General features: G+C 51.6%; 1 protein-coding gene across 5 annotated transcripts in view; it reads right to left on the bottom strand.

The window, feature by feature from the left end:
- Nucleotides 1-22818, bottom strand: part of corin (corin, serine peptidase) — a 179121-nt gene that overhangs the window by 24860 nt on the left and 131443 nt on the right. For all 5 annotated transcript variants that reach the window (XM_052458830.1, XM_052458829.1, XM_052458831.1 and 2 more), the window contains 5 exons: nt 22010-22132; nt 14662-14736; nt 13169-13400; nt 2842-2978; nt 1425-1532 (listed from right to left, as the gene is read on the bottom strand). In XM_052458830.1, the coding sequence (XP_052314790.1) occupies nt 1425-1532; nt 2842-2978; nt 13169-13400; nt 14662-14736; nt 22010-22132 (675 nt within the window). The remainder of the gene's footprint in view (nt 1-1424; nt 1533-2841; nt 2979-13168; nt 13401-14661; nt 14737-22009; nt 22133-22818) is intronic.

Below are 22818 nucleotides of genomic sequence, written 5' to 3'. Positions count from 1 at the left end.
AGAGAACACAGCATTATGGGTACCGTAGTTTAATTACAAGCCACTCCCACAGACCTCGCTCCACACAACCTAGAGAGAACACAGCATTATGGGTACCGTAGTTTAATTACAAGCCTCTCCCACAGACCTCGCTCCACACAACCTAGAGAGAACACAGCATTATGGGTACCGTAGTTTAATTACAAGCCACTCCCACAGACCTCGCTCCACACAACCTAGAGAGAACACAGCATTATGGGTATCGTAGTTTAATACAAGCCACTCCCACAGACCTCGCTCCACACAACCTAGAGAGAACACAGCATTATGGGTACCGTAGTTTAATTACAAGCCACTCCCACAGAACTCGCTCCACACAACCTAGAGAGAACACAGCATTATGGGTACCGTAGTTTAATTACAAGCCTCTCCCACAGACCTCGCTCCACACAACCTAGAGAGAACACAGCATTATGGGTACCGTAGTTTAATTACAAGCCACTCCCACAGACCTCGCTCCACACAACCTAGAGAGAACACAGCATTATGGGTACCGTAGTTTAATTACAAGCCACTCCCACAGACCTCGCTCCACACATCCTAGAGAGAACACAGCATTATGGGTACCGTAGTTTAATTACAAGCCTCTCCCACAGACCTCGCTCCACACATCCTAGAGAGAACACAGCATTATGGGTACCGTAGTTTAATTACAAGCCTCTCCCACAGACCTCGCTCCACACAACCTAGAGAGAACACAGCATTATGGGTACCGTAGTTTAATTACAAGCCACTCCCACAGACCTCGCTCCACACATCCTAGAGAGAACACAGCATTATGGGTACCGTAGTTTAATTACAAGCCACTCCCACAGACCTCGCTCCACACAACCTAGAGAGAACACAGCATTATGGGTACCGTAGTTTAATTACAAGCCACTCCCACAGACCTCGCTCCACACAACCTAGAGAGAACACAGCATTATGGGTACCGTAGTTTAATGCAAGCCACTCCCACAGACCTCGCTCCACACAACCTAGAGAGAACACAGCATTATGGGTAGAGAGAGAAGGTGGGAGGAAAGGAGGATGAAGAAAGTGAGAGAGAGAGGGTGAGAGAGAGAGAGGGTGAGAGTGAAAGTGTGAGAGAGAGTGAGAGAGAGAGAGTGAGAGAGTGAGAGGGTGAGAGAGAGGGTGAGAGAGAGAGGGTGAACGAGAGAGGGTGAGCGAGAGAGGGTGAGAGAGAGAGGGTGAGAGAGAGGGTGAGAGAGAGAGGGTGAGAGAGAGAGGGTGAGAGAGAGAGGGTGAGAGAGAGAGAGAGAGAGAGAGAGAGAGAGAGAGAGAGAGAGAGAGAGAGAGAGGGTGAGAGAGAGGGTGAGAGAGAGGGTGAGAGAGAAAAGAAGAGTAAAATATTGACTATGCATATTACAGTGTGTGTTTCTCACCACAGTTGTCTTCGTCACTGTCATCGTCACAGTCCATGTGTCCATCACAGCGCTTAGCGGACAGGACACACCTCCCGGACCGACATTTGAAGTGACTGGGAGAACACTCTGGAACAACCAACAATAAAGCATGGGTATATATATATATAAATATAGCATGGGTATATATATATATATAAATATAGCATGGGTATATATATATATATATATAGCATGGGTATATATATATATCTATAAATATAGCATGGGTATATATATATATATAAATATAGCATGGGTATATATATATAAATATGGCATGGGTATATATATATATAAATATGGCATGGGGGTATATATATATATATATATATATAAATATAGCATGGGTATATATATATATAAATATAGCATGGGTATATATATATATATATATATATATATATATATATATATATATATATATATATATATATATATATATATATATATATATATAAATATAGCATGGGTATATATATATATATCTAAATATGGCATGGGTATATATATATATAAATATAGCATGGGTATATATATATATATAAATATAGCATGGGTATATATATATATATATATAAATATAGCATGGGTATATATATATATATATAAATATAGCATGGGTATATATATATATATATAAATATAGCATGGGTATATATATATATATAAATATAGCATGGGTATATATATATATATATATAACCATCACTATCTGGGTCAGGTAGTAGACAGGTGTAGAATAACCAAGCCCCTCCCTTCTACTAACCATCACTATCCGGGTCAGGTAGTAGACAGGTGTAGAATAACCAAGCCCCTCCCTTCTAATAACCATCACTATCTGGGTCAGGTAGTAGACAGGTGTAGAATAACCAAGCCCCTCCCTTCTACTAACCATCACTATCCGGGTCAGGTAGTAGACAGGTGTAGAATAACCAAGCCCCTCCCTTCTACTAACCATCACTATCCGGGTCAGGTAGTAGACAGGTGTAGAATAACCAAGCCCCTCCCTTCTACTAACCATCACTATCCGGGTCAGGTAGTAGACAGGTGTAGAATAACCAAGCCCCTCCCTTCTACTAACCATCACTATCCGGGTCAGGTAGTAGACAGGTGTAGAATAACCAAGCCCCTCCCTTCTAATAACCATCACTATCTGGGTCAGGTAGTAGACAGGTGTAGAATAACCAAGCCCCTCCCTTCTACTAACCATCACTATCCGGGTCAGGTAGTAGACAGGTGTAGAATAACCAAGCCCCTCCCTTCTACTAACCATCACTATCCGGGTCAGGTAGTAGACAGGTGTAGAATAACCAAGCCCCTCCCTTCTACTAACCATCACTATCCGGGTCAGGTAGTAGACAGGTGTAGAATAACCAAGCCCCTCCCTTCTACTAACCATCACTATCCGGGTCAGGTAGTAGACAGGTGGGTCCGTCTTCGGGGAACTGGTTACAGTCGGTGTCCTCCGGCCATTGAAGACCCACAATACCCAGCACAGACTCACAGCGCTCCTTAGAGCTCCGACACAATGACCTGCAACAACACAGATAAACGTACATTATACATAAACTCGGCAAAAAAAGGAACGTCCTCTCACTGTAAACTGCGTTTATTTTCAGCAAACTTAACATGTGTAAATATTCGTATGAACATAACAAGATTCAACAACTGAGACATAAACTGAACAAGATTCACAGACATTCCATTTCTGTTAGTCACATAATGTGTCCCTGAACAAAGGGGGGGTCAAAATCAAAAGTAACAGTCAGTATCTGGTGTGGCCACCAGCTGCATTAAGTACTGCAGTGCATCTCCTCCTCACTGCACCAGATTTGCCAGTTCTTGCTGTGAGATGTTACCCCACTCTTCCACCAAGGCACCTGCAAGTTCCCGGACATTTCTGGGGGGAATGGCCCTAGCCCTCACCCTCCGATCCAACAGGTCTCAGACGTGCTCAATGGGATTGAGATCCGGGCTCCTCGCTGGCCATGGCAGAACACTAACATTCCTGTCTTGCAGGAAATCATGCACAGAACTAGCAGTATGGCTGGTGGCATTGTCATGCTGGAGGGTCATGTCAGGATGAGCCTGCAGGAAGGGTACCACATGAGGGAGGATGTCTTCCCTGTAACGCACAGTGTTGAGATTGCCTGTAATGACAAGCTCAGTGCGATGATGCTGTGACACACTGCCCCAGACCATGATGGACCCTCTACTGTCTGGTATTTATAACAGTCTCTACTGTCTGGTATTTATAACAGTCTCTACTGTCTGGTATTTATAACAGTCTCTACTGGATGGTATTTATAACAGTCTCTACTGTCTGGTATTTATAACAGTCTCTACTGGACGCTATTTATAACAGTCTCTACTGTCTGGTATTTATAACAGTCTCTACTGTCTGGTATTTATAACAGTCTCTACTGTCTGGTATTTATAACAGTCTCTACTGTCTGGTATTTATAACAGTCTCTACTGGACGCTATTTATAACAGTCTCTACTGTCTGGTATTTATAACAGTCTCTACTGGACGCTATTTATAACAGTCTCTACTGGATGGTATTTACAACAGTCTCTACTGGAGTCTGCTGGACTCTACCGTGTGCCTGTACTGACCTGCAGGTGTGTGTGTAGGAGGGCACCCTCTGGTGTGTGTGTAGGAGGGCACCTTCTGGTGTGCGTGTAGGAGGGCACCCTCTGGTGTGCGTGTAGGAGGGCACCCTCTGGTGTGTGGGTAGGAGGGCACCCTCTGGTGTGTGGGTAGGAGGGCACCCTCTGGTGTGTGTGTAGGAGGGCACCCTCTGGTGTGTGTGTAGGAGGGCACCCTCTGGTGTGTGTGTAGGAGGGCACCCTCTGGTGTGCGTGTAGGAGGGCACCCTCTGGTGTGCGTGTAGGAGGGCACCCTCTGGTGTGTGGGTAGGAGGGCACCCTCTGGTGTGTGGGTAGGAGGGCACCCTCTGGTGTGCGTGTAGGAGGGCACCCTCTGGTGTGTGGGTAGGAGGGCACCCTCTGGTGTGTGGGTAGGAGGGCACCCTCTGGTGTGTGTGTAGGAGGGCACCCTCTGGTGTGTGTGTAGGAGGGCACCCTCTGGTGTGCGTGTAGGAGGGCACCCTCTGGTGTGTGTGTAGGAGGGCACCCTCTGGTGTGTGTGTAGGAGGGCACCCTCTGGTGTGTGTGTAGGAGGGCACCCTCTGGTGTGTGTGTAGGAGGGCACCCTCTGGTGTGTGTGTAGGAGGGCACCCTCTGGTGTGTGTGTAGGAGGGCACCCTCTGGTGTGTGTGTAGGAGGGCACCCTCTGGTGTGTGGGTAGGAGGGCACCCTCTGGTGTGCGTGTAGGGGGGCACCCTCTGGTGTGCGTGTAGGAGGGCACCCTCTGGTGTGCGTGTAGGAGGGCACCCTCTGGTGTGTGTGTAGGAGGGCACCCTCTGGTGTGTGTGTAGTGGTTCTGGTACTGACCTGCAGGGGGGCACCCTCTGGTGTGTGTGTAGTGGTTCTGGTACTGACCTGCAGGGGGGCACCCTCTGGTGTGTGTGTGTAGTGGTTCTGGTACTGACCTGCAGGGGGGCACCCTCTGGTGTGTGTGTAGTGGTTCTGGTACTGACCTGCAGGGGGGCACCCTCTGGTGTGTGTGTGTAGTGGTTCTGGTACTGACCTGCAGGGGGGCACCCTCTGGTGTGTGTGTGTAGTGGTTCTGCTACTGACCTGCAGGGGGGCACCCTCTGGTGTGTGTGTAGTGGTTCTGCTACTGACCTGCAGGGGGGCACCCTCTGGTGTGTGTGTGTAGTGGTTCTGGTACTGACCTGCAGGGGGGCACCCTCTGGTGTGTGTGTGTAGTGGTTCTGGTACTGACCTGCAGGGGGGCACCCTCTGGTGTGTGTGTAGTGGTTCTGGTACTGACCTGCAGGGGGGCACCCTCTGGTGTGTGTGTGTAGTGGTTCTGGTACTGACCTGCAGGGGGGCACCCTCTGGTGTGTGTGTAGTGGTTCTGGTACTGACCTGCAGGGGGGCACCCTCTGGTGTGTGTGTGTAGTGGTTCTGGTACTGACCTGCAGGGGGGCACCCTCTGGTGTGTGTGTAGTGGTTCTGGTACTGACCTGCAGGGGGGCACCCTCTGGTGTGTGTGTGTAGTGGTTCTGGTACTGACCTGCAGGGGGGCACCCTCTGGTGTGTGTGTAGTGGTTCTGGTACTGACCTGCAGGGGGGCACCCTCTGGTGTGTGTGTGTAGTGGTTCTGGTACTGACCTGCAGGGGGGCACCCTCTGGTGTGTGTGTAGTGGTTCTGGTACTGACCTGCAGGGGGGCACCCTCTGGTGTGTGTGTAGTGGTTCTGGTACTGACCTGCAGGGGGGCACCCTCTGGTGTGTGTGTAGTGGTTCTGGTACTGACCTGCAGGGGGGCACCCTCTGGTGTGTGTGTAGTGGTTCTGGTACTGACCTGCAGGGGGGCACCCTCTGGTGTGTGTGTAGTGGTTCTGGTACTGACCTGCAGGGGGGCACCCTCTGGTGTGTGTGTGTGTAGTGGTTCTGGTACTGACCTGCAGGGGGGCACCCTCTGGTGTGTGTGTGTAGTGGTTCTGGTACTGACCTGCAGGGGGCACCCTCTGTGTGTGTGTGTAGTGGTTCTGGTACTGACCTGCAGGGGGCACCCTCTGGTGTGTGTGTGTAGTGGTTCTGGTACTGACCTGCAGGGGGGCACCCTCTGGTGTGTGTGTAGTGGTTCTGGTACTGACCTGCAGGGGGCACCCTCTGGTGTGTGTGTGTAGTGGTTCTGGTACTGACCTGCAGGGGGGCACCCTCTGGTGTGTGTGTAGTGGTTCTGGTACTGACCTGCAGGGGGGCACCCTCTGGTGTGTGTGTGTAGTGGTTCTGGTACTGACCTGCAGGGGGGCACCCTCTGGTGTGTGTGTGTAGTGGTTCTGGTACTGACCTGCAGGGGGGCACCCTCTGGTGTGTGTGTGTAGTGGTTCTGGTACTGACCTGCAGGGGGGCACCCTCTGGTGTGTGTGTGTAGTGGTTCTGGTACTGACCTGCAGGGGGGCACCCTCTGGGGGGTGTGTGTGTGTAGTGGTTCTGGTACTGACCTGCAGGGGGCACCCTCTGGTGTGTGTGTAGTGGTTCTGGTACTGACCTGCAGGGGGGCACCCTCTGGTGTGTGTGTGTAGTGGTTCTGGTACTGACCTGCAGGGGGGCACCCTCTGGTGTGTGTGTGTAGTGGTTCTGGTACTGACCTGCAGGGGGGCACCCTCTGGTGTGTGTGTGTAGTGGTTCTGGTACTGACCTGCAGGGGGGCACCCTCTGGTGTGTGTGTAGGGGGGCACCCTCTGGTGTGTGTGTGTAGTGGTTCTGGTACTGACCTGCAGGGGGGCACCCTCTGGTGTGTGTGTGTAGTGGTTCTGGTACTGACCTGCAGGGGGGCACCCTCTGGTGTGTGTGTAGTGGTTCTGGTACTGACCTGCAGGGGGGCACCCTCTGGTGTGTGTGTAGGGGGGCACCCTCTGGTGTGTGTGTGTAGTGGTTCTGGTACTGACCTGCAGGGGGGCACCCTCTGGTGTGTGTGTAGTGGTTCTGGTACTGACCTGCAGGGGGGCACCCTCTGGTGTGTGTGTGTAGTGGTTCTGGTACTGACCTGCAGGAGGGCACCCTCTGGTGTGTGTGTATAATGGTTCTGGTACTGACCTGCAGGGGGCACCCTCTGGTGTGTGTGTGTAGTGGTTCTGGTACTGACCTGCAGGGGGGCACCCTCTGGTGTGTGTGTAGTGGTTCTGGTACTGACCTGCAGGGGGGCACCCTCTGGTGTGTGTGTGTAGTGGTTCTGGTACTGACCTGCAGGGGGGCACCCTCTGGTGTGTGTGTGTAGTGGTTCTGGTACTGACCTGCAGGGGGGCACCCTCTGGTGTGTGTGTGTAGTGGTTCTGGTACTGACCTGCAGGGGGGCACACTCTGGTGTGTGTGTGTAGTGGTTCTGGTACTGACCTGCAGGGGGGCACCCTCTGGTGTGTGTGTAGTGGTTCTGGTACTGACCTGCAGGGGGCACCCTCTGGGTGTGTGTGTAGTGGTTCTGGTACTGACCTGCAGGGGGGCACCCTCTGGTTTGTGTGTGTAGTGGTTCTGGTACTGACCTGCAGGGGGGCACCCTCTGGTGTGTGTGTGTGTGTGTGTGTGTAGGGGGCACCCTCTGGTGTGTGTGTGTAGTGGTTCTGGTACTGACCTGCAGGGGGGCACCCTCTGGTGTGTGTGTGTAGTGGTTCTGGTACTGACCTGCAGGGGGGCACCCTCTGGTGTGTGTGTGTAGTGGTTCTGGTACTGACCTGCAGGGGGGCACCCTCTGGTGTGTGTGTGTAGTGGTTCTGGTACTGACCTGCAGGGGGGCACCCTCTGGTGTGTGTGTAGTGGTTCTGGTACTGACCTGCAGGGGGGCACCCTCTGGTGTGTGTGTATAATGGTTCTGGTACTGACCTGCAGGGGGCACCCTCTGGTGTGTGTGTGTAGTGGTTCTGGTACTGACCTGCAGGGGGCACCCTCTGGTGTGTGTGTGTAGTGGTTCTGGTACTGACCTGCAGGGGGCACCCTCTGGTGTGTGTGTGTAGTGGTTCTGGTACTGACCTGCAGGGGGCACCCTCTGTGTGTGTGTAGTGGTTCTGGTACTGACCTGCAGGGGGCACCCTCTGGTGTGTGTGTGTAGTGGTTCTGGTACTGACCTGCAGGGGGCACCCTCTGGTGTGTGTGTGTAGTGGTTCTGGTACTGACCTGCAGGGGGCACCCTCTGGTGTGTGTGTAGTGGTTCTGGTACTGACCTGCAGGGGGCACCCTCTGGTGTGTGTGTAGTGGTTCTGGTACTGACCTGCAGGGGGCACCCTCTGGTGTGTGTGTAGTGGTTCTGGTACTGACCTGCAGGGGGCACCCTCTGGTGTGTGTGTGTAGTGGTTCTGGTACTGACCTGCAGGGGGCACCCTCTGTGCAGGGGGTGTGTGTGTAGTGGTTCTGGTACTGACCTGCAGGGGGCACCCTCTGTGTGTGTGTGTAGTGGTTCTGGTACTGACCTGCAGGGGGCACCCTCTGGTGTGTGTGTGTAGTGGTTCTGGTACTGACCTGCAGGGGGCACCCTCTGGTGTGTGTGTGTAGTGGTTCTGGTACTGACCTGCAGGGGGCACCCTCTGTGTGTGTGTGTAGTGGTTCTGGTACTGACCTGCAGGGGGGCACCCTCTGGTGTGTGTGTAGTGGTTCTGGTACTGACCTGCAGGGGGGCACCCTCTGGTGTGTGTGTAGTGGTTCTGGTACTGACCTGCAGGGGGGCACCCTCTGGTGTGTGTGTAGTGGTTCTGGTACTGACCTGCAGGGGGGCACCCTCTGGTGTGTGTGTGTAGTGGTTCTGGTACTGACCTGCACGGGGGCACCCTCTGGTGTGTGTGTGTAGTGGTTCTGGTACTGACCTGCAGGGGGGCACCCTCTGGTGTGTGTGTGTAGTGGTTCTGGTACTGACCTGCAGGGGGGCACCCTCTGGTGTGTGTGTAGTGGTTCTGGTACTGACCTGCAGGGGGGCACCCTCTGGTGTGTGTGTAGTGGTTCTGGTACTGACCTGCAGGGGGGCACCCTCTGGTGTGTGTGTAGTGGTTCTGGTACTGACCTGCAGGGGGGCACCCTCTGGTGTGTGTGTAGTGGTTCTGGTACTGACCTGCAGGGGGGCACCCTCTGGTGTGTGTGTAGTGGTTCTGGTACTGACCTGCAGGGGGGCACCCTCTGGTGTGTGTGTAGTGGTTCTGGTACTGACCTGCAGGGGGGCACCCTCTGGTGTGTGTGTGTAGTGGTTCTGGTACTGACCTGCAGGGGGGCACCCTCTGGTGTGTGTGTGTAGTGGTTCTGGTACTGACCTGCAGGGGGGCACCCTCTGGTGTGTGTGTAGTGGTTCTGGTACTGACCTGCAGGGGGGCACCCTCTGGTGTGTGTGTGTAGTGGTTCTGGTACTGACCTGCAGGGGGGCACCCTCTGGTGTGTGTGTGTAGTGGTTCTGGTACTGACCTGCAGGGGGGCACCCTCTGTGTGTGTGTGTAGTGGTTCTGGTACTGACCTGCAGGGGGGCACCCTCTGGTGTGTGTGTAGTGGTTCTGGTACTGACCTGCAGGGGGGCACCCTCTGGTGTGTGTGTGTAGTGGTTCTGGTACTGACCTGCAGGGGGGCACCCTCTGGTGTGTGTGTGTAGTGGTTCTGGTACTGACCTGCAGGGGGCACCCTCTGGTGTGTGTGTAGTGGTTCTGGTACTGACCTGCAGGGGGGCACCCTCTGGTGTGTGTGTAGTGGTTCTGGTACTGACCTGCAGGGGGGCACCCTCTGGTGTGTGTGTAGTGGTTCTGGTACTGATCTGCAGGGGGCACCCTCTGGTGTGTGTGTAGTGGTTCTGGTACTGACCTGCAGGGGGCACCCTCTGGTGTGTGTGTAGTGGTTCTGGTACTGACCTGCAGGGGGCACCCTCTGGTGTGTGTGTGTAGTGGTTCTGGTACTGACCTGCAGGGGGCACCCTCTGGGTGTGTGTGTAGTGGTTCTGGTACTGACCTGCAGGGGGCACCCTCTGGTGTGTGTGTAGTGGTTCTGGTACTGACCTGCAGGGGGCACCCTCTGGTGTGTGTGTGTAGTGGTTCTGGTACTGACCTGCAGGGGGCACACTCTGGTGTGTGTGTGTAGTGGTTCTGGTACTGACCTGCAGGGGGCACCCTCTGTGTGTGTGTAGTGGTTCTGGTACTGACCTGCAGGGGGCACCCTCTGGTGTGTGTGTAGTGGTTCTGGTACTGACCTGCAGGGGGCACCCTCTGGTTTGTGTGTGTAGTGGTTCTGGTACTGACCTGCAGGGGGCACCCTCTGGTGTGTGTGTGTGTGTGTGTGTGTGTGTGTAGGGGGCACCCTCTGGTGTGTGTGTGTGTAGTGGTTCTGGTACTGACCTGCAGGGGGCACCCTCTGGTGTGTGTGTGTAGTGGTTCTGGTACTGACCTGCAGGGGGCACCCTCTGGTGTGTGTGTGTAGTGGTTCTGGTACTGACCTGCAGGGGGCACCCTCTGGTGTGTGTGTGTAGTGGTTCTGGTACTGACCTGCAGGGGGCACCCTCTGTGTGTGTGTAGTGGTTCTGGTACTGACCTGCAGGGGACACCCTCTGGTGTGTGTGTATAATGGTTCTGGTACTGACCTGCAGGGGGCACCCTCTGGTGTGTGTGTGTAGTGGTTCTGGTACTGACCTGCAGGGGGGCACCCTCTGGTGTGTGTGTGTAGTGGTTCTGGTACTGACCTGCAGGGGGGCACCCTCTGGTGTGTGTGTGTAGTGGTTCTGGTACTGACCTGCAGGGGGGCACCCTCTGGTGTGTGTGTGTAGTGGTTCTGGTACTGACCTGCAGGGGGGCACCCTCTGGTGTGTGTGTGTAGTGGTTCTGGTACTGACCTGCAGGGGGGCACCCTCTGGTGTGTGTGTGTAGTGGTTCTGGTACTGACCTGCAGGGGGGCACCCTCTGGTGTGTGTGTAGTGGTTCTGGTACTGACCTGCAGGGGGGCACCCTCTGGTGTGTGTGTAGTGGTTCTGGTACTGACCTGCAGGGGGCACCCTCTGGTGTGTGTGTAGTGGTTCTGGTACTGACCTGCAGGGGGGCACCCTCTGGTGTGTGTGTGTGTAGTGGTTCTGGTACTGACCTGCAGGGGGGCACCCTCTGGTGTGTGTGTGTAGTGGTTCTGGTACTGACCTGCAGGGGGGCACCCTCTGGTGTGTGTGTAGTGGTTCTGGTACTGACCTGCAGGGGGGCACCCTCTGGTGTGTGTGTGTAGTGGTTCTGGTACTGACCTGCAGGGGGGCACCCTCTGGTGTGTGTGTGTAGTGGTTATGGTACTGACCTGCAGGGGGCACCCTCTGGTGTGTGTGTAGTGGTTCTGGTACTGACCTGCAGGGGGGCACCCTCTGGTGTGTGTGTGTAGTGGTTCTGGTACTGACCTGCAGGGGGGCACCCTCTGGTGTGTGTGTAGTGGTTCTGGTACTGACCTGCAGGGGGGCACCCTCTGGTGTGTGTGTGTAGTGGTTCTGGTACTGACCTGCAGGGGGGCACCCTCTGGTGTGTGTGTGTAGTGGTTCTGGTACTGACCTGCAGGGGGGCACCCTCTGGTGTGTGTGTGTAGTGGTTCTGGTACTGACCTGCAGGGGGGCACCCTCTGGTGTGTGTGTAGTGGTTCTGGTACTGACCTGCAGGGGGGCACCCTCTGGTGTGTGTGTGTAGTGGTTCTGGTACTGACCTGCAGGGGGGCACCCTCTGGTGTGTGTGTAGTGGTTCTGGTACTGACCTGCAGGGGGGCACCCTCTGGTGTGTGTGTGTAGTGGTTCTGGTACTGACCTGCAGGGGGGCACCCTCTGTGTGTGTGTGTAGTGGTTCTGGTACTGACCTGCAGGGGGGCACCCTCTGGTGTGTGTGTAGTGGTTCTGGTACTGACCTGCAGGGGGGCACCCTCTGGTGTGTGTGTGTAGTGGTTCTGGTACTGACCTGCAGGGGGGCACCCTCTGGTGTGTGTGTGTAGTGGTTCTGGTACTGACCTGCAGGGGGGCACCCTCTGGTGTGTGTGTAGTGGTTCTGGTACTGACCTGCAGGGGGGCACCCTCTGGTGTGTGTGTAGTGGTTCTGGTACTGACCTGCAGGGGGGCACCCTCTGGTGTGTGTGTAGTGGTTCTGGTACTGACCTGCAGGGGGGCACCCTCTGGTGTGTGTGTAGTGGTTCTGGTACTGACCTGCAGGGGGGCACCCTCTGGTGTGTGTGTAGTGGTTCTGGTACTGAACTGCAGGGGGGCACCCTCTGGTGTGTGTGTAGTGGTTCTGGTACTGACCTGCAGGGGGGCACCCTCTGGTGTGTGTGTAGTGGTTCTGGTACTGACCTGCAGGGGGGCACCCTCTGGTGTGTGTGTGTAGTGGTTCTGGTACTGACCTGCAGGGGGGCACCCTCTGGTGTGTGTGTGTAGTGGTTCTGGTACTGACCTGCAGGGGGGCACCCTCTGGTGTGTGTGTAGTGGTTCTGGTACTGACCTGCAGGGGGGCACCCTCTGGTGTGTGTGTGTAGTGGTTCTGGTACTGACCTGCAGGGGGGCACCCTCTGGTGTGTGTGTGTAGTGGTTCTGGTACTGACCTGCAGGGGGGCACCCTCTGGTGTGTGTGTGTAGTGGTTCTGGTACTGACCTGCAGGGGGCACCCTCTGGTGTGTGTGTGTAGTGGTTCTGGTACTGACCTGCAGGGGGGCACCCTCTGGTGTGTGTGTAGTGGTTCTGGTACTGACCTGCAGGGGGGCACCCTCTGGTGTGTGTGTGTAGTGGTTCTGGTACTGACCTGCAGGGGGGCACCCTCTGGTGTGTGTGTGTAGTGGTTCTGGTACTGACCTGCAGGGGGGCACCCTCTGGTGTGTGTGTGTAGTGGTTCTGGTACTGACCTGCAGGGGGGCACCCTCTGGTGTGTGTGTAGTGGTTCTGGTACTGACCTGCAGGGGGGCACCCTCTGGTGTGTGTGTGTAGTGGTTCTGGTACTGACCTGCAGGGGGGCACCCTCTGGTGTGTGTGTAGTGGTTCTGGTACTGACCTGCAGGGGGGCACCCTCTGGTGTGTGTGTAGTGGTTCTGGTACTGACCTGCAGGGGGGCACCCTCTGGTGTGTGTGTAGTGGTTCTGGTACTGACCTGCAGGGGGGCACCCTCTGGTGTGTGTGTAGTGGTTCTGGTACTGACCTGCAGGGGGGCACCCTCTGGTGTGTGTGTGAGTCACACTTGGGGACCAACATGGTACAGGCGAAGAACATGAGGTATTTATAGCAGTTGGTCTGAACCAGGGCTGGGAACAGAGATGACTCCCAGGAGACAGAGCTCTCGCTCTGGGTCGCGTGGCCAAGGTAGTTAGGGTAGGTGGTGCTGTTGTAGGGCAAGTTCATACACAGCTCTAAAGTAATGGGCTCACAATGACCTGCAGGGCGAGATAGGGGGAGAGAGAGAGAGAGAGAGAGAGAGAGAGAGAGAGAGAGAGAGAGAGAGAGAGAGAGAGAGAGAGAGAGAGAGAGAGAGAGAGAGAGAGAGAGAGAGAGAGAGAGAGAAGAGAGAGAGAGAGAGAGAGCGAATGAGAGGAGAGTTAATTACATTTCCCCCTTTGTTTTTACACTGCTGCTACTCACTGTTTATTATCTATGGATAGTTGCTTTACAAATTACCTCGACTAACCATTGACTTGGTACCGGTACCCCCTGTATATAGCCTTGTTATTGTAAATGTCTTGTGTTCATTTTATTTATTTATTTATTTAAAAACTTTTATTTAACCAGGCAAGTCAGTTAAGAACAAATTCTTATTTTCAATGACGGCCTACAGGAGAACTGCCTTGTTCAGGGGGAGAACGACATATTTGTACCTTGTCAGCTTGGGGATTCGATCCAGCAACCTTTCGGTTACTAGCCCAACGCTCTAACCGATTGTTTTATTTTACTTTAGTTTATTTAGTAAATATTTTCTTGAACTGCATTGTTAGTTAAGGGCTCGTCAGTAAGCGTTTCACGGTAAGGTCTACACCTGTTGTATTCGCCGCAAATGACAAATAAAATTTGATTTGATTTGTATAGGTCATAAGGGTAAGGAGCGGAGTTTGGATCGAACCAGGAATCCTCTGCCTCACAAACACAATGTCACCGCTTGACAAAGTCTTAGCCATTTACGCTACAGAGTAGACCAAGTCTTAGCCATTTACGCTACAGAGTAGACCAAGTCTTAGCCATTTACGCTACAGAGTAGACCAAGTCTTAGCCATTTACGCTACAGAGTAGACCAAGTCTTAGCCATTTACGCTACAGAGTAGACCAAGTCTTAGCCATTTACGCTACAGAGTAGACAAAGTCTTAGCCATTTACGCTACAGAGTAGACCAAGTCTTAGCCATTTACGCTACAGAGTAGACCAAGTCTTAGCCATTTACGCTACAGAGTAGACAAAGTCTTAGCCATTTACGCTACAGAGTAGACCAAGTCTTAGCCATTTACGCTACAGAGTAGACAAAGTCTTAGCCATTTACGCTACAGAGTAGACCAAGTCTTAGCCATTTACGCTACAGAGTATACCAAGTCTTAGCCATTTACGCTACAGAGTAGACCAAGTCTTAGCCATTTACGCTACAGAGTAGACCAAGTCTTAGCCATTTACGCTACAGAGTAGACCAAGTCTTAGCCACACACACACACTTACTGCAGTTGTTACGGGCATCACACGTGCTGGGAGTAGAGGGACAGCTGGGCTGGCCAGGAGGACACGCACCCTGAACTGAGAGATACACATGTTAGTGTGTGTGTGTGTGTGTGTGTGTGTGTGTGTGTGTGTGTGTGTGTGTGTGTGTGTGTGTGTGTGTGTGTGTGTGTGTGTGTGTGTGTGTGTGTGTGTGTGTGTGTGTGTGTGTGTGTGTGTGTGTGTGAGTCATCAGACTGTGTGTCATCAGACTGTGTTTCATCAGACTGTGTGTCATCAGACTGTGTGTCATCAGACTGTGTGTGTCATCAGACTGTGTGTCATCAGTCTGTGTGTTTCATCAGACTGTGTGTCATCAGACTGTGTGTCATCAGACTGTGTGTCATCAGACTGTGTGTCATCAGATTGTGTGTCATCAGACTGTGTGTCATCAGACTGTGTTTCATCAGACTGTGTGTCATCAGACTGTGTGTGTCATCAGACTGTGTGTGTCATCAGACTGTGTGTCATCAGACTGTGTGTCATCAGACTGTGTGTCATCAGACTGTGTGTCATCAGACTGTGTGTCATCAGACTGTGTGTCATCAGACTGTGTGTCATCAGACTGTGTTTCATCAGACTGTGTGTCATCAGACTGTGTGTCATCAGACTGTGTGTCATCAGACTGTGTGTGTCATCAGACTGTGTGTCATCAGACTGTGTGTGTCATCAGACTGTGTGTCATCAGACTGTGTGTCATCAGACTGTGTGTCATCAGACTGTGTGTCATCAGACTGTGTGTCATCAGACTGTGTGTCATCAGACTGTGTGTCATCAGACTGTGTGTCATCAGACTGTGTGTTTCATCAGACTGTGTGTCATCAGACTGTGTGTGTGTCATCAGACTGTGTGTGTGTCATCAGACTGTGTGTGTGTCATCAGACTGTGTGTGTCATCAGACTGTGTGTCATCAGACTGTGTGTGTCATCAGACTGTGTGTCATCAGACTGTGTGTCATCAGACTGTGTGTCATCAGACTGTGTGTGTCATCAGACTGTGTGTGTCATCAGACTGTGTGTCATCAGACTGTGTGTCATCAGACTGTGTGTCATCAGACTGTGTGTGTCATCAGACTGTGTGTCATCAGACTGTGTGTGTCATCAGACTGTGTGTCATCAGACTGTGTGTCATCAGACTGTGTGTCATCAGACTGTGTGTCATCAGACTGTGTGTGTCATCAGACTGTGTGTGTCATCAGACTGTGTGTCATCAGACTGTGTGTCATCAGACTGTGTGTCATCAGACTGTGTGTGTCATCAGACTGTGTGTCATCAGACTGTGTGTCATCAGACTGTGTGTCATCAGACTGTGTGTGTCATCAGACTGTGTGTCATCAGTCTGTGTGTTTCATCAGACTGTGTGTCATCAGACTGTGTGTCATCAGACTGTGTGTCATCAGACTGTGTGTCATCAGATTGTGTGTCATCAGACTGTGTGTCATCAGACTGTGTTTCATCAGACTGTGTGTCATCAGACTGTGTTTCATCAGACTGTGTGTCATCAGACTGTGTGTCATCAGACTGTGTGTCATCAGACTGTGTGTCATCATCAGACTGTGTGTCATCAGACTGTGTGTCATCAGACTGTGTGTCATCAGACTGTGTGTCATCAGACTGTGTGTCATCAGACTGTGTGTCATCAGACTGTGTGTCATCAGACTGTGTGTCATCAGACTGTGTGTCATCAGACTGTGTGACTGTGTGTCATCAGACTGTGTGTCATCAGACTGTGTGTCATCAGACTGTGTGTCATCAGACTGTGTGTCATCAGACTGTGTGTCATCAGACTGTGTGTGTCATCAGACTGTGTGTCATCAGACTGTGTGTCATCAGACTGTGTGTCATCAGACTGTGTGTCATCAGACTGTGTGTCATCAGACTGTGTGTGTCATCAGACTGTGTGTGTCATCAGACTGTGTGTCATCAGACTGTGTGTGTCATCAGACTGTGTGTGTCATCAGACTGTGTGTCATCAGACTGTGTGTCATCAGACTGTGTGTCATCAGACTGTGTGTCATCAGACTGTGTGTCATCAGACTGTGTGTCATCAGACTGTGTGTCATCAGACTGTGTGTGTCATCAGACTGTGTGTCATCAGACTGTGTGTCATCAGACTGTGTGTGTCATCAGACTGTGTGTGTCATCAGACTGTGTGTGTCATCAGACTGTGTGTGTCATCAGACTGTGTGTCATCAGACTGTGTGTCATCAGACTGTGTGTCATCAGACTGTGTGTCATCAGACTGTGTGTCATCAGACTGTGTGTCATCAGACTGTGTGTCATCAGACTGTGTGTCATCAGACTGTGTGTGTCATCAGACTGTGTGTCATCAGACTGTGTGTCATCAGACTGTGTGTCATCAGACTGTGTGTTTCATCAGACTGTGTGTCATCAGACTGTGTGTCATCAGACTGTGTGTCATCAGACTGTGTCATCAGACTGTGTGTCAGACTGTGTGTCATCAGACTGTGTGTCATCAGACTGTGTGTCATCAGACTGTGTGTGTCATCAGACTGTGTGTCATCAGACTGTGTGTCATCAGACTGTGTGTCATCAGACTGTGTGTCATCAGACTGTGTGTGTCATCAGACTGTGTGTCATCAGACTGTGTGTCATCAGACTGTGTGTCATCAGACTGTGTGTCATCAGACTGTGTGTCATCAGACTGTGTGTGTCATCAGACTGTGTGTCATCAGACTGTGTGTCATCAGACTGTGTGTCATCAGACTGTGTGTGTCATCAGACTGTGTGTCATCAGACTGTGTGTTTCATCAGACTGTGTTTCATCAGACTGTGTGTGTTCAGACTGTGTGTGTCATCAGACTGTGTGTGTGTGTCATCAGACTGTGTGTGTGTCATCAGACTGTGTGTTATCAGACTGTGTGTTTTCAGACTGTGTGTCATCAGACTGTGTGTCATCAGACTGTGTGTTTTCAGACTGTGTGTGTCATCAGACTGTGTGTCATCAGACTGTGTGTCATCAGACTGTGTGTCATCAGACTGTGTGTTTCAGACTGTGTGTGTCATCAGACTGTGTGTCATCAGACTGTGTGTCATCAGACTGTGTGTGTCATCAGACTGTGTGTGTGTCATCAGACTGTGTGTCATCAGACTGTGTGTTTTCAGACTGTGTGTGTCATCAGACTGTGTGTCATCAGACTGTGTGTGTCATCAGACTGTGTGTCATCAGACTGTGTGTCATCAGACTGTGTGTCATCAGACTGTGTGTCATCAGACTGTGTGTCATCAGACTGTGTGTCATCAGACTGTGTGTCATCAGACTGTGTGTCATCAGACTGTGTGTCATCAGACTGTGTGTCATCAGACTGTGTGTCATCAGACTGTGTGTCATCAGACTGTGTGTGTCATCAGACTGTGTGTGTCATCAGACTGTGTGTCATCAGACTGTGTGTCATCAGACTGTGTGTCATCAGACTGTGTGTCATCAGACTGTGTGTCATCAGACTGTGTGTCATCAGACTGTGTGTCATCAGACTGTGTGTTTTCAGACTGTGTGTCATCAGACTGTGTGTCATCAGACTGTGTGTCATCAGACTGTGTGTGTCATCAGACTGTGTGTCATCAGACTGTGTGTCATCAGACTGTGTGTCATCAGACTGTGTGTGTGTCATCAGACTGTGTGTCATCAGACTGTGTGTTTCATCAGACTGTGTGTCATCAGACTGTGTGTCATCAGACTGTGTGTGTGTGTCATCAGACTGTGTGTCATCAGACTGTGTGTGTGTCATCAGACTGTGTGTGTGTCATCAGACTGTGTGTCATCAGACTGTGTGTTTCATCAGACTGTGTGTCATCAGACTGTGTGTGTCATCAGACTGTGTGTGTGTGTGTCATCAGACTGTGTGTCATCAGACTGTGTTTCATCAGACTGTGTGTCATCAGACTGTGTGTGTGTCATCAGACTGTGTGTGTGTCATCAGACTGTGTGTGTCATCAGACTGTGTGTCATCAGACTGTGTGTGTCATCAGACTGTGTGTCATCAGACTGTGTGTCATCAGACTGTGTGTCATCAGACTGTGTGTCATCAGACTGTGTGTCATCAGACTGTGTGTCATCAGACTGTGTGTTTCATCAGACTGTGTGTCATCAGACTGTGTGTGTCATCAGACTGTGTGTGTGTCATCAGACTGTGTGTGTGTCATCAGACTGTGTGTGTGTCATCAGACTGTGTGTGTCATCAGACTGTGTGTCATCAGACTGTGTGTCATCAGACTGTGTGTGTCATCAGACTGTGTGTCATCAGACTGTGTGTCATCAGACTGTGTGTCATCAGACTGTGTGTCATCAGACTGTGTGTGTCATCAGACTGTGTGTGTCATCAGACTGTGTGTCATCAGACTGTGTTTCATCAGACTGTGTGTCATCAGACTGTGTGTCATCAGACTGTGTGTCATCAGACTGTGTGTGTCATCAGACTGTGTGTCATCAGACTGTGTGTCATCAGACTGTGTGTCATCAGACTGTGTGTCATCAGACTGTGTGTGTCATCAGACTGTGTGTCATCAGACTGTGTGTCATCAGACTGTGTGTCATCAGACTGTGTGTCATCAGACTGTGTGTCATCAGACTGTGTGTCATCAGACTGTGTGTCATCAGACTGTGTGTCATCAGACTGTGTGTCATCAGACTGTGTGTGTCATCAGACTGTGTGTCATCAGACTGTGTTTCATCAGACTGTGTGTCATCAGACTGTGTGTTTCATCAGACTGTGTGTCATCAGACTGTGTGTCATCAGACTGTGTGTCATCAGACTGTGTGTTTCATCAGACTGTGTGTCATCAGACTGTGTGTCATCAGACTGTGTGTCATCAGACTGTGTGTCATCAGACTGTGTGTCATCAGACTGTGTGTCATCAGACTGTGTGTGTGTCATCAGACTGTGTGTCATCAGACTGTGTGTTTCATCAGACTGTGTGTCATCAGACTGTGTGTCATCAGACTGTGTGTCATCAGACTGTGTGTCATCAGACTGTGTGTCATCAGACTGTGTGTCATCAGACTGTGTGTCATCAGACTGTGTGTGTGTGTCATCAGACTGTGTGTCATCAGACTGTGTGTTTCATCAGACTGTGTTTCATCAGACTGTGTGTTTTCAGACTGTGTGTCATCAGACTGTGTGTCATCAGACTGTGTGTGTGTCATCAGACTGTGTGTTATCAGACTGTGTGTTTTCAGACTGTGTGTCATCAGACTGTGTGTCATCAGACTGTGTGTTCATCAGACTGTGTGTGTCATCAGACTGTGTGTCATCAGACTGTGTGTGTCATCAGACTGTGTGTCATCAGACTGTGTGTTTTCAGACTGTGTGTGTCATCAGACTGTGTGTCATCAGACTGTGTGTCATCAGACTGTGTGTCATCAGACTGTGTGTCATCAGACTGTGTGTCATCAGACTGTGTGTGTCATCAGACTGTGTGTGTCATCAGACTGTGTGTGTCATCAGACTGTGTGTGTGTCATCAGACTGTGTGTCATCAGACTGTGTGTCATCAGACTGTGTGTCATCAGACTGTGTGTCATCAGACTGTGTGTCATCAGACTGTGTGTCATCAGACTGTGTGTGTCATCAGACTGTGTGTGTCATCAGACTGTGTGTCATCAGACTGTGTGTCATCAGACTGTGTGTCATCAGACTGTGTGTCATCAGACTGTGTGTGTCATCAGACTGTGTGTCATCAGACTGTGTGTGTCATCAGACTGTGTGTCATCAGACTGTGTGTCATCAGACTGTGTGTCATCAGACTGTGTGTCATCAGACTGTGTGTGTGTGTCTTCAGACTGTGTGTCATCAGACTGTGTGTTTCATCAGACTGTGTGTCATCAGACTGTGTGTCATCAGACTGTGTGTCATCAGACTGTGTGTCATCAGACTGTGTGTGTCATCAGACTGTGTGTCATCAGACTGTGTGTGTGTGTCATCAGACTGTGTGTCATCAGACTGTGTGTTTCATCAGACTGTGTTTCATCAGACTGTGTGTTTTCAGACTGTGTGTGTCATCAGACTGTGTGTCATCAGACTGTGTGTGTGTCATCAGACTGTGTGTTATCAGACTGTGTGTTTTCAGACTGTGTGTCATCAGACTGTGTGTCATCAGACTGTGTGTTTTCAGACTGTGTGTGTCATCAGACTGTGTGTCATCAGACTGTGTGTGTCATCAGACTGTGTGTCATCAGACTGTGTGTTTTCAGACTGTGTGTGTCATCAGACTGTGTGTCATCAGACTGTGTGTCATCAGACTGTGTGTCATCAGACTGTGTGTGTTTCATCAGACTGTGTGTCATCAGACTGTGTGTGTCATCAGACTGTGTGTGTGTGTGTCATCAGACTGTGTGTCATCAGACTGTGTGTGTGTCATCAGACTGTGTGTGTGTCATCAGACTGTGTGTCATCAGACTGTGTGTCATCAGACTGTGTGTTTCATCAGACTGTGTGTCATCAGACTGTGTGTGTCATCAGACTGTGTGTGTGTGTCATCAGACTGTGTGTCATCAGACTGTGTGTTTCATCAGACTGTGTGTCATCAGACTGTGTGTGTGTCATCAGACTGTGTGTGTCATCAGACTGTGTGTCATCAGACTGTGTGTCATCAGACTGTGTGTCATCAGACTGTGTGTGTGTGTCATCAGACTGTGTGTCATCAGACTGTGTGTCATCAGACTGTGTGTGTGTCATCAGACTGTGTGTGTGTGTCATCAGACTGTGTGTCATCAGACTGTGTGTCATCAGACTGTGTGTCATCAGACTGTGTGTCATCAGACTGTGTGTCATCAGACTGTGTGTGTGTGTCATCAGACTGTGTGTCATCAGACTGTGTGTCATCAGACTGTGTGTGTCATCAGACTGTGTGTCATCAGACTGTGTGTCATCAGACTGTGTGTGTCATCAGACTGTGTGTCATCAGACTGTGTGTGTCATCAGACTGTGTGTGTCATCAGACTGTGTGTTATCAGACTGTGTGTGTCATCAGACTGTGTGTCATCAGACTGTGTGTTTTCAGACTGTGTGTTTTCAGACTGTGTGTTTTCAGACTGTGTGTCATCAGACTGTGTGTCATCATACTGTGTGTGTCATCAGACTGTGTGTGTCATCAGACTGTGTGTCATCATACTGTGTGTGTCATCAGACTGTGTGTGTGTCATCAGACTGTGTGTGTGTCATCAGACTGTGTGTGTGTCATCAGACTGTGTGTGTGTCATCAGACTGTGTGTCATCAGACTGTGTGTCATCAGACTGTGTGTCATCAGACTGTGTGTCATCAGACTGTGTGTCATCAGACTGTGTGTTTTCTTACTATGTAGTTGAGTACAGTTTTCCTCATCACTGCCATCCCTGCAGTCATCCTCTCCGTCACATCTGAAGGCACTAGGAACACACAGACCATTCCTACATTCCATCAGACCCTGGGATTTACAGGCTACGGAGAAAGGAGAGAGAGGAGAGAAGAGAGAGAGGGGAGAGAGAGGGGAGAAGGGAGATAGGGGAGAGGGGGGAGGGGAGAGAGGGGGAGAGAGGGGAGAGGGGGAGAGAGGGGAGAGAGGGGAGAGATAGGGGAGAGGGGAGAGAGAGGGGAGAGGGAGATAGGGGAGAGGGGAGAGGGGAGAGAGAGGGGAGAGGGGAGAGGGGGAGAGAGGGGAGAGGGGAGAGAGGGGAGAGAGGGGAGAGGGGGAGAGAGGGGAGAGAGGGGAGAGGGGGAGAGAGGGGAGAGGGGGAGAGAGGGGAGAGAGGGGGGAGAGGGGAGAGGGGAGAGGGGGAAAGGGGAGAGAGAGGAGAGAAGAGAGAGGGGAGAGGGGAGAGAGAGGAGAGAAGAGAGAGGGGAGAGGGAGAGAGGGGAGAGGGGGAGAGAGGAGAGAGGGGAGAGGGAGAGAGGGGAGAGAGGGGGAGAGGGGGAGAGAGGGGAGAGAGGGGAGAGGGGAGAGAGGGGAGAGGGGGAGAGAGGGAGAGAGGGGAGAGGGGGAGAGAGGGGAGAGGGGGAGAGGGGAGAGGGGAGAGGGGGAAAGGGGAGAGAGAGGAGAGAAGAGAGAGGGGAGAGGGGAGAGAGAGGAGAGAAGAGAGAGGGGAGAGGGGAGAGAGGGGAGAGGGGGAGAGAGGAGAGAGGGGAGA

Source organism: Oncorhynchus keta, chromosome 13 (genome assembly GCF_023373465.1).
Source record: "Oncorhynchus keta strain PuntledgeMale-10-30-2019 chromosome 13, Oket_V2, whole genome shotgun sequence".
NCBI lineage: Eukaryota > Metazoa > Chordata > Actinopteri > Salmoniformes > Salmonidae > Oncorhynchus > Oncorhynchus keta.
This window is presented reverse-complemented; position numbering and strand designations above follow the sequence as displayed.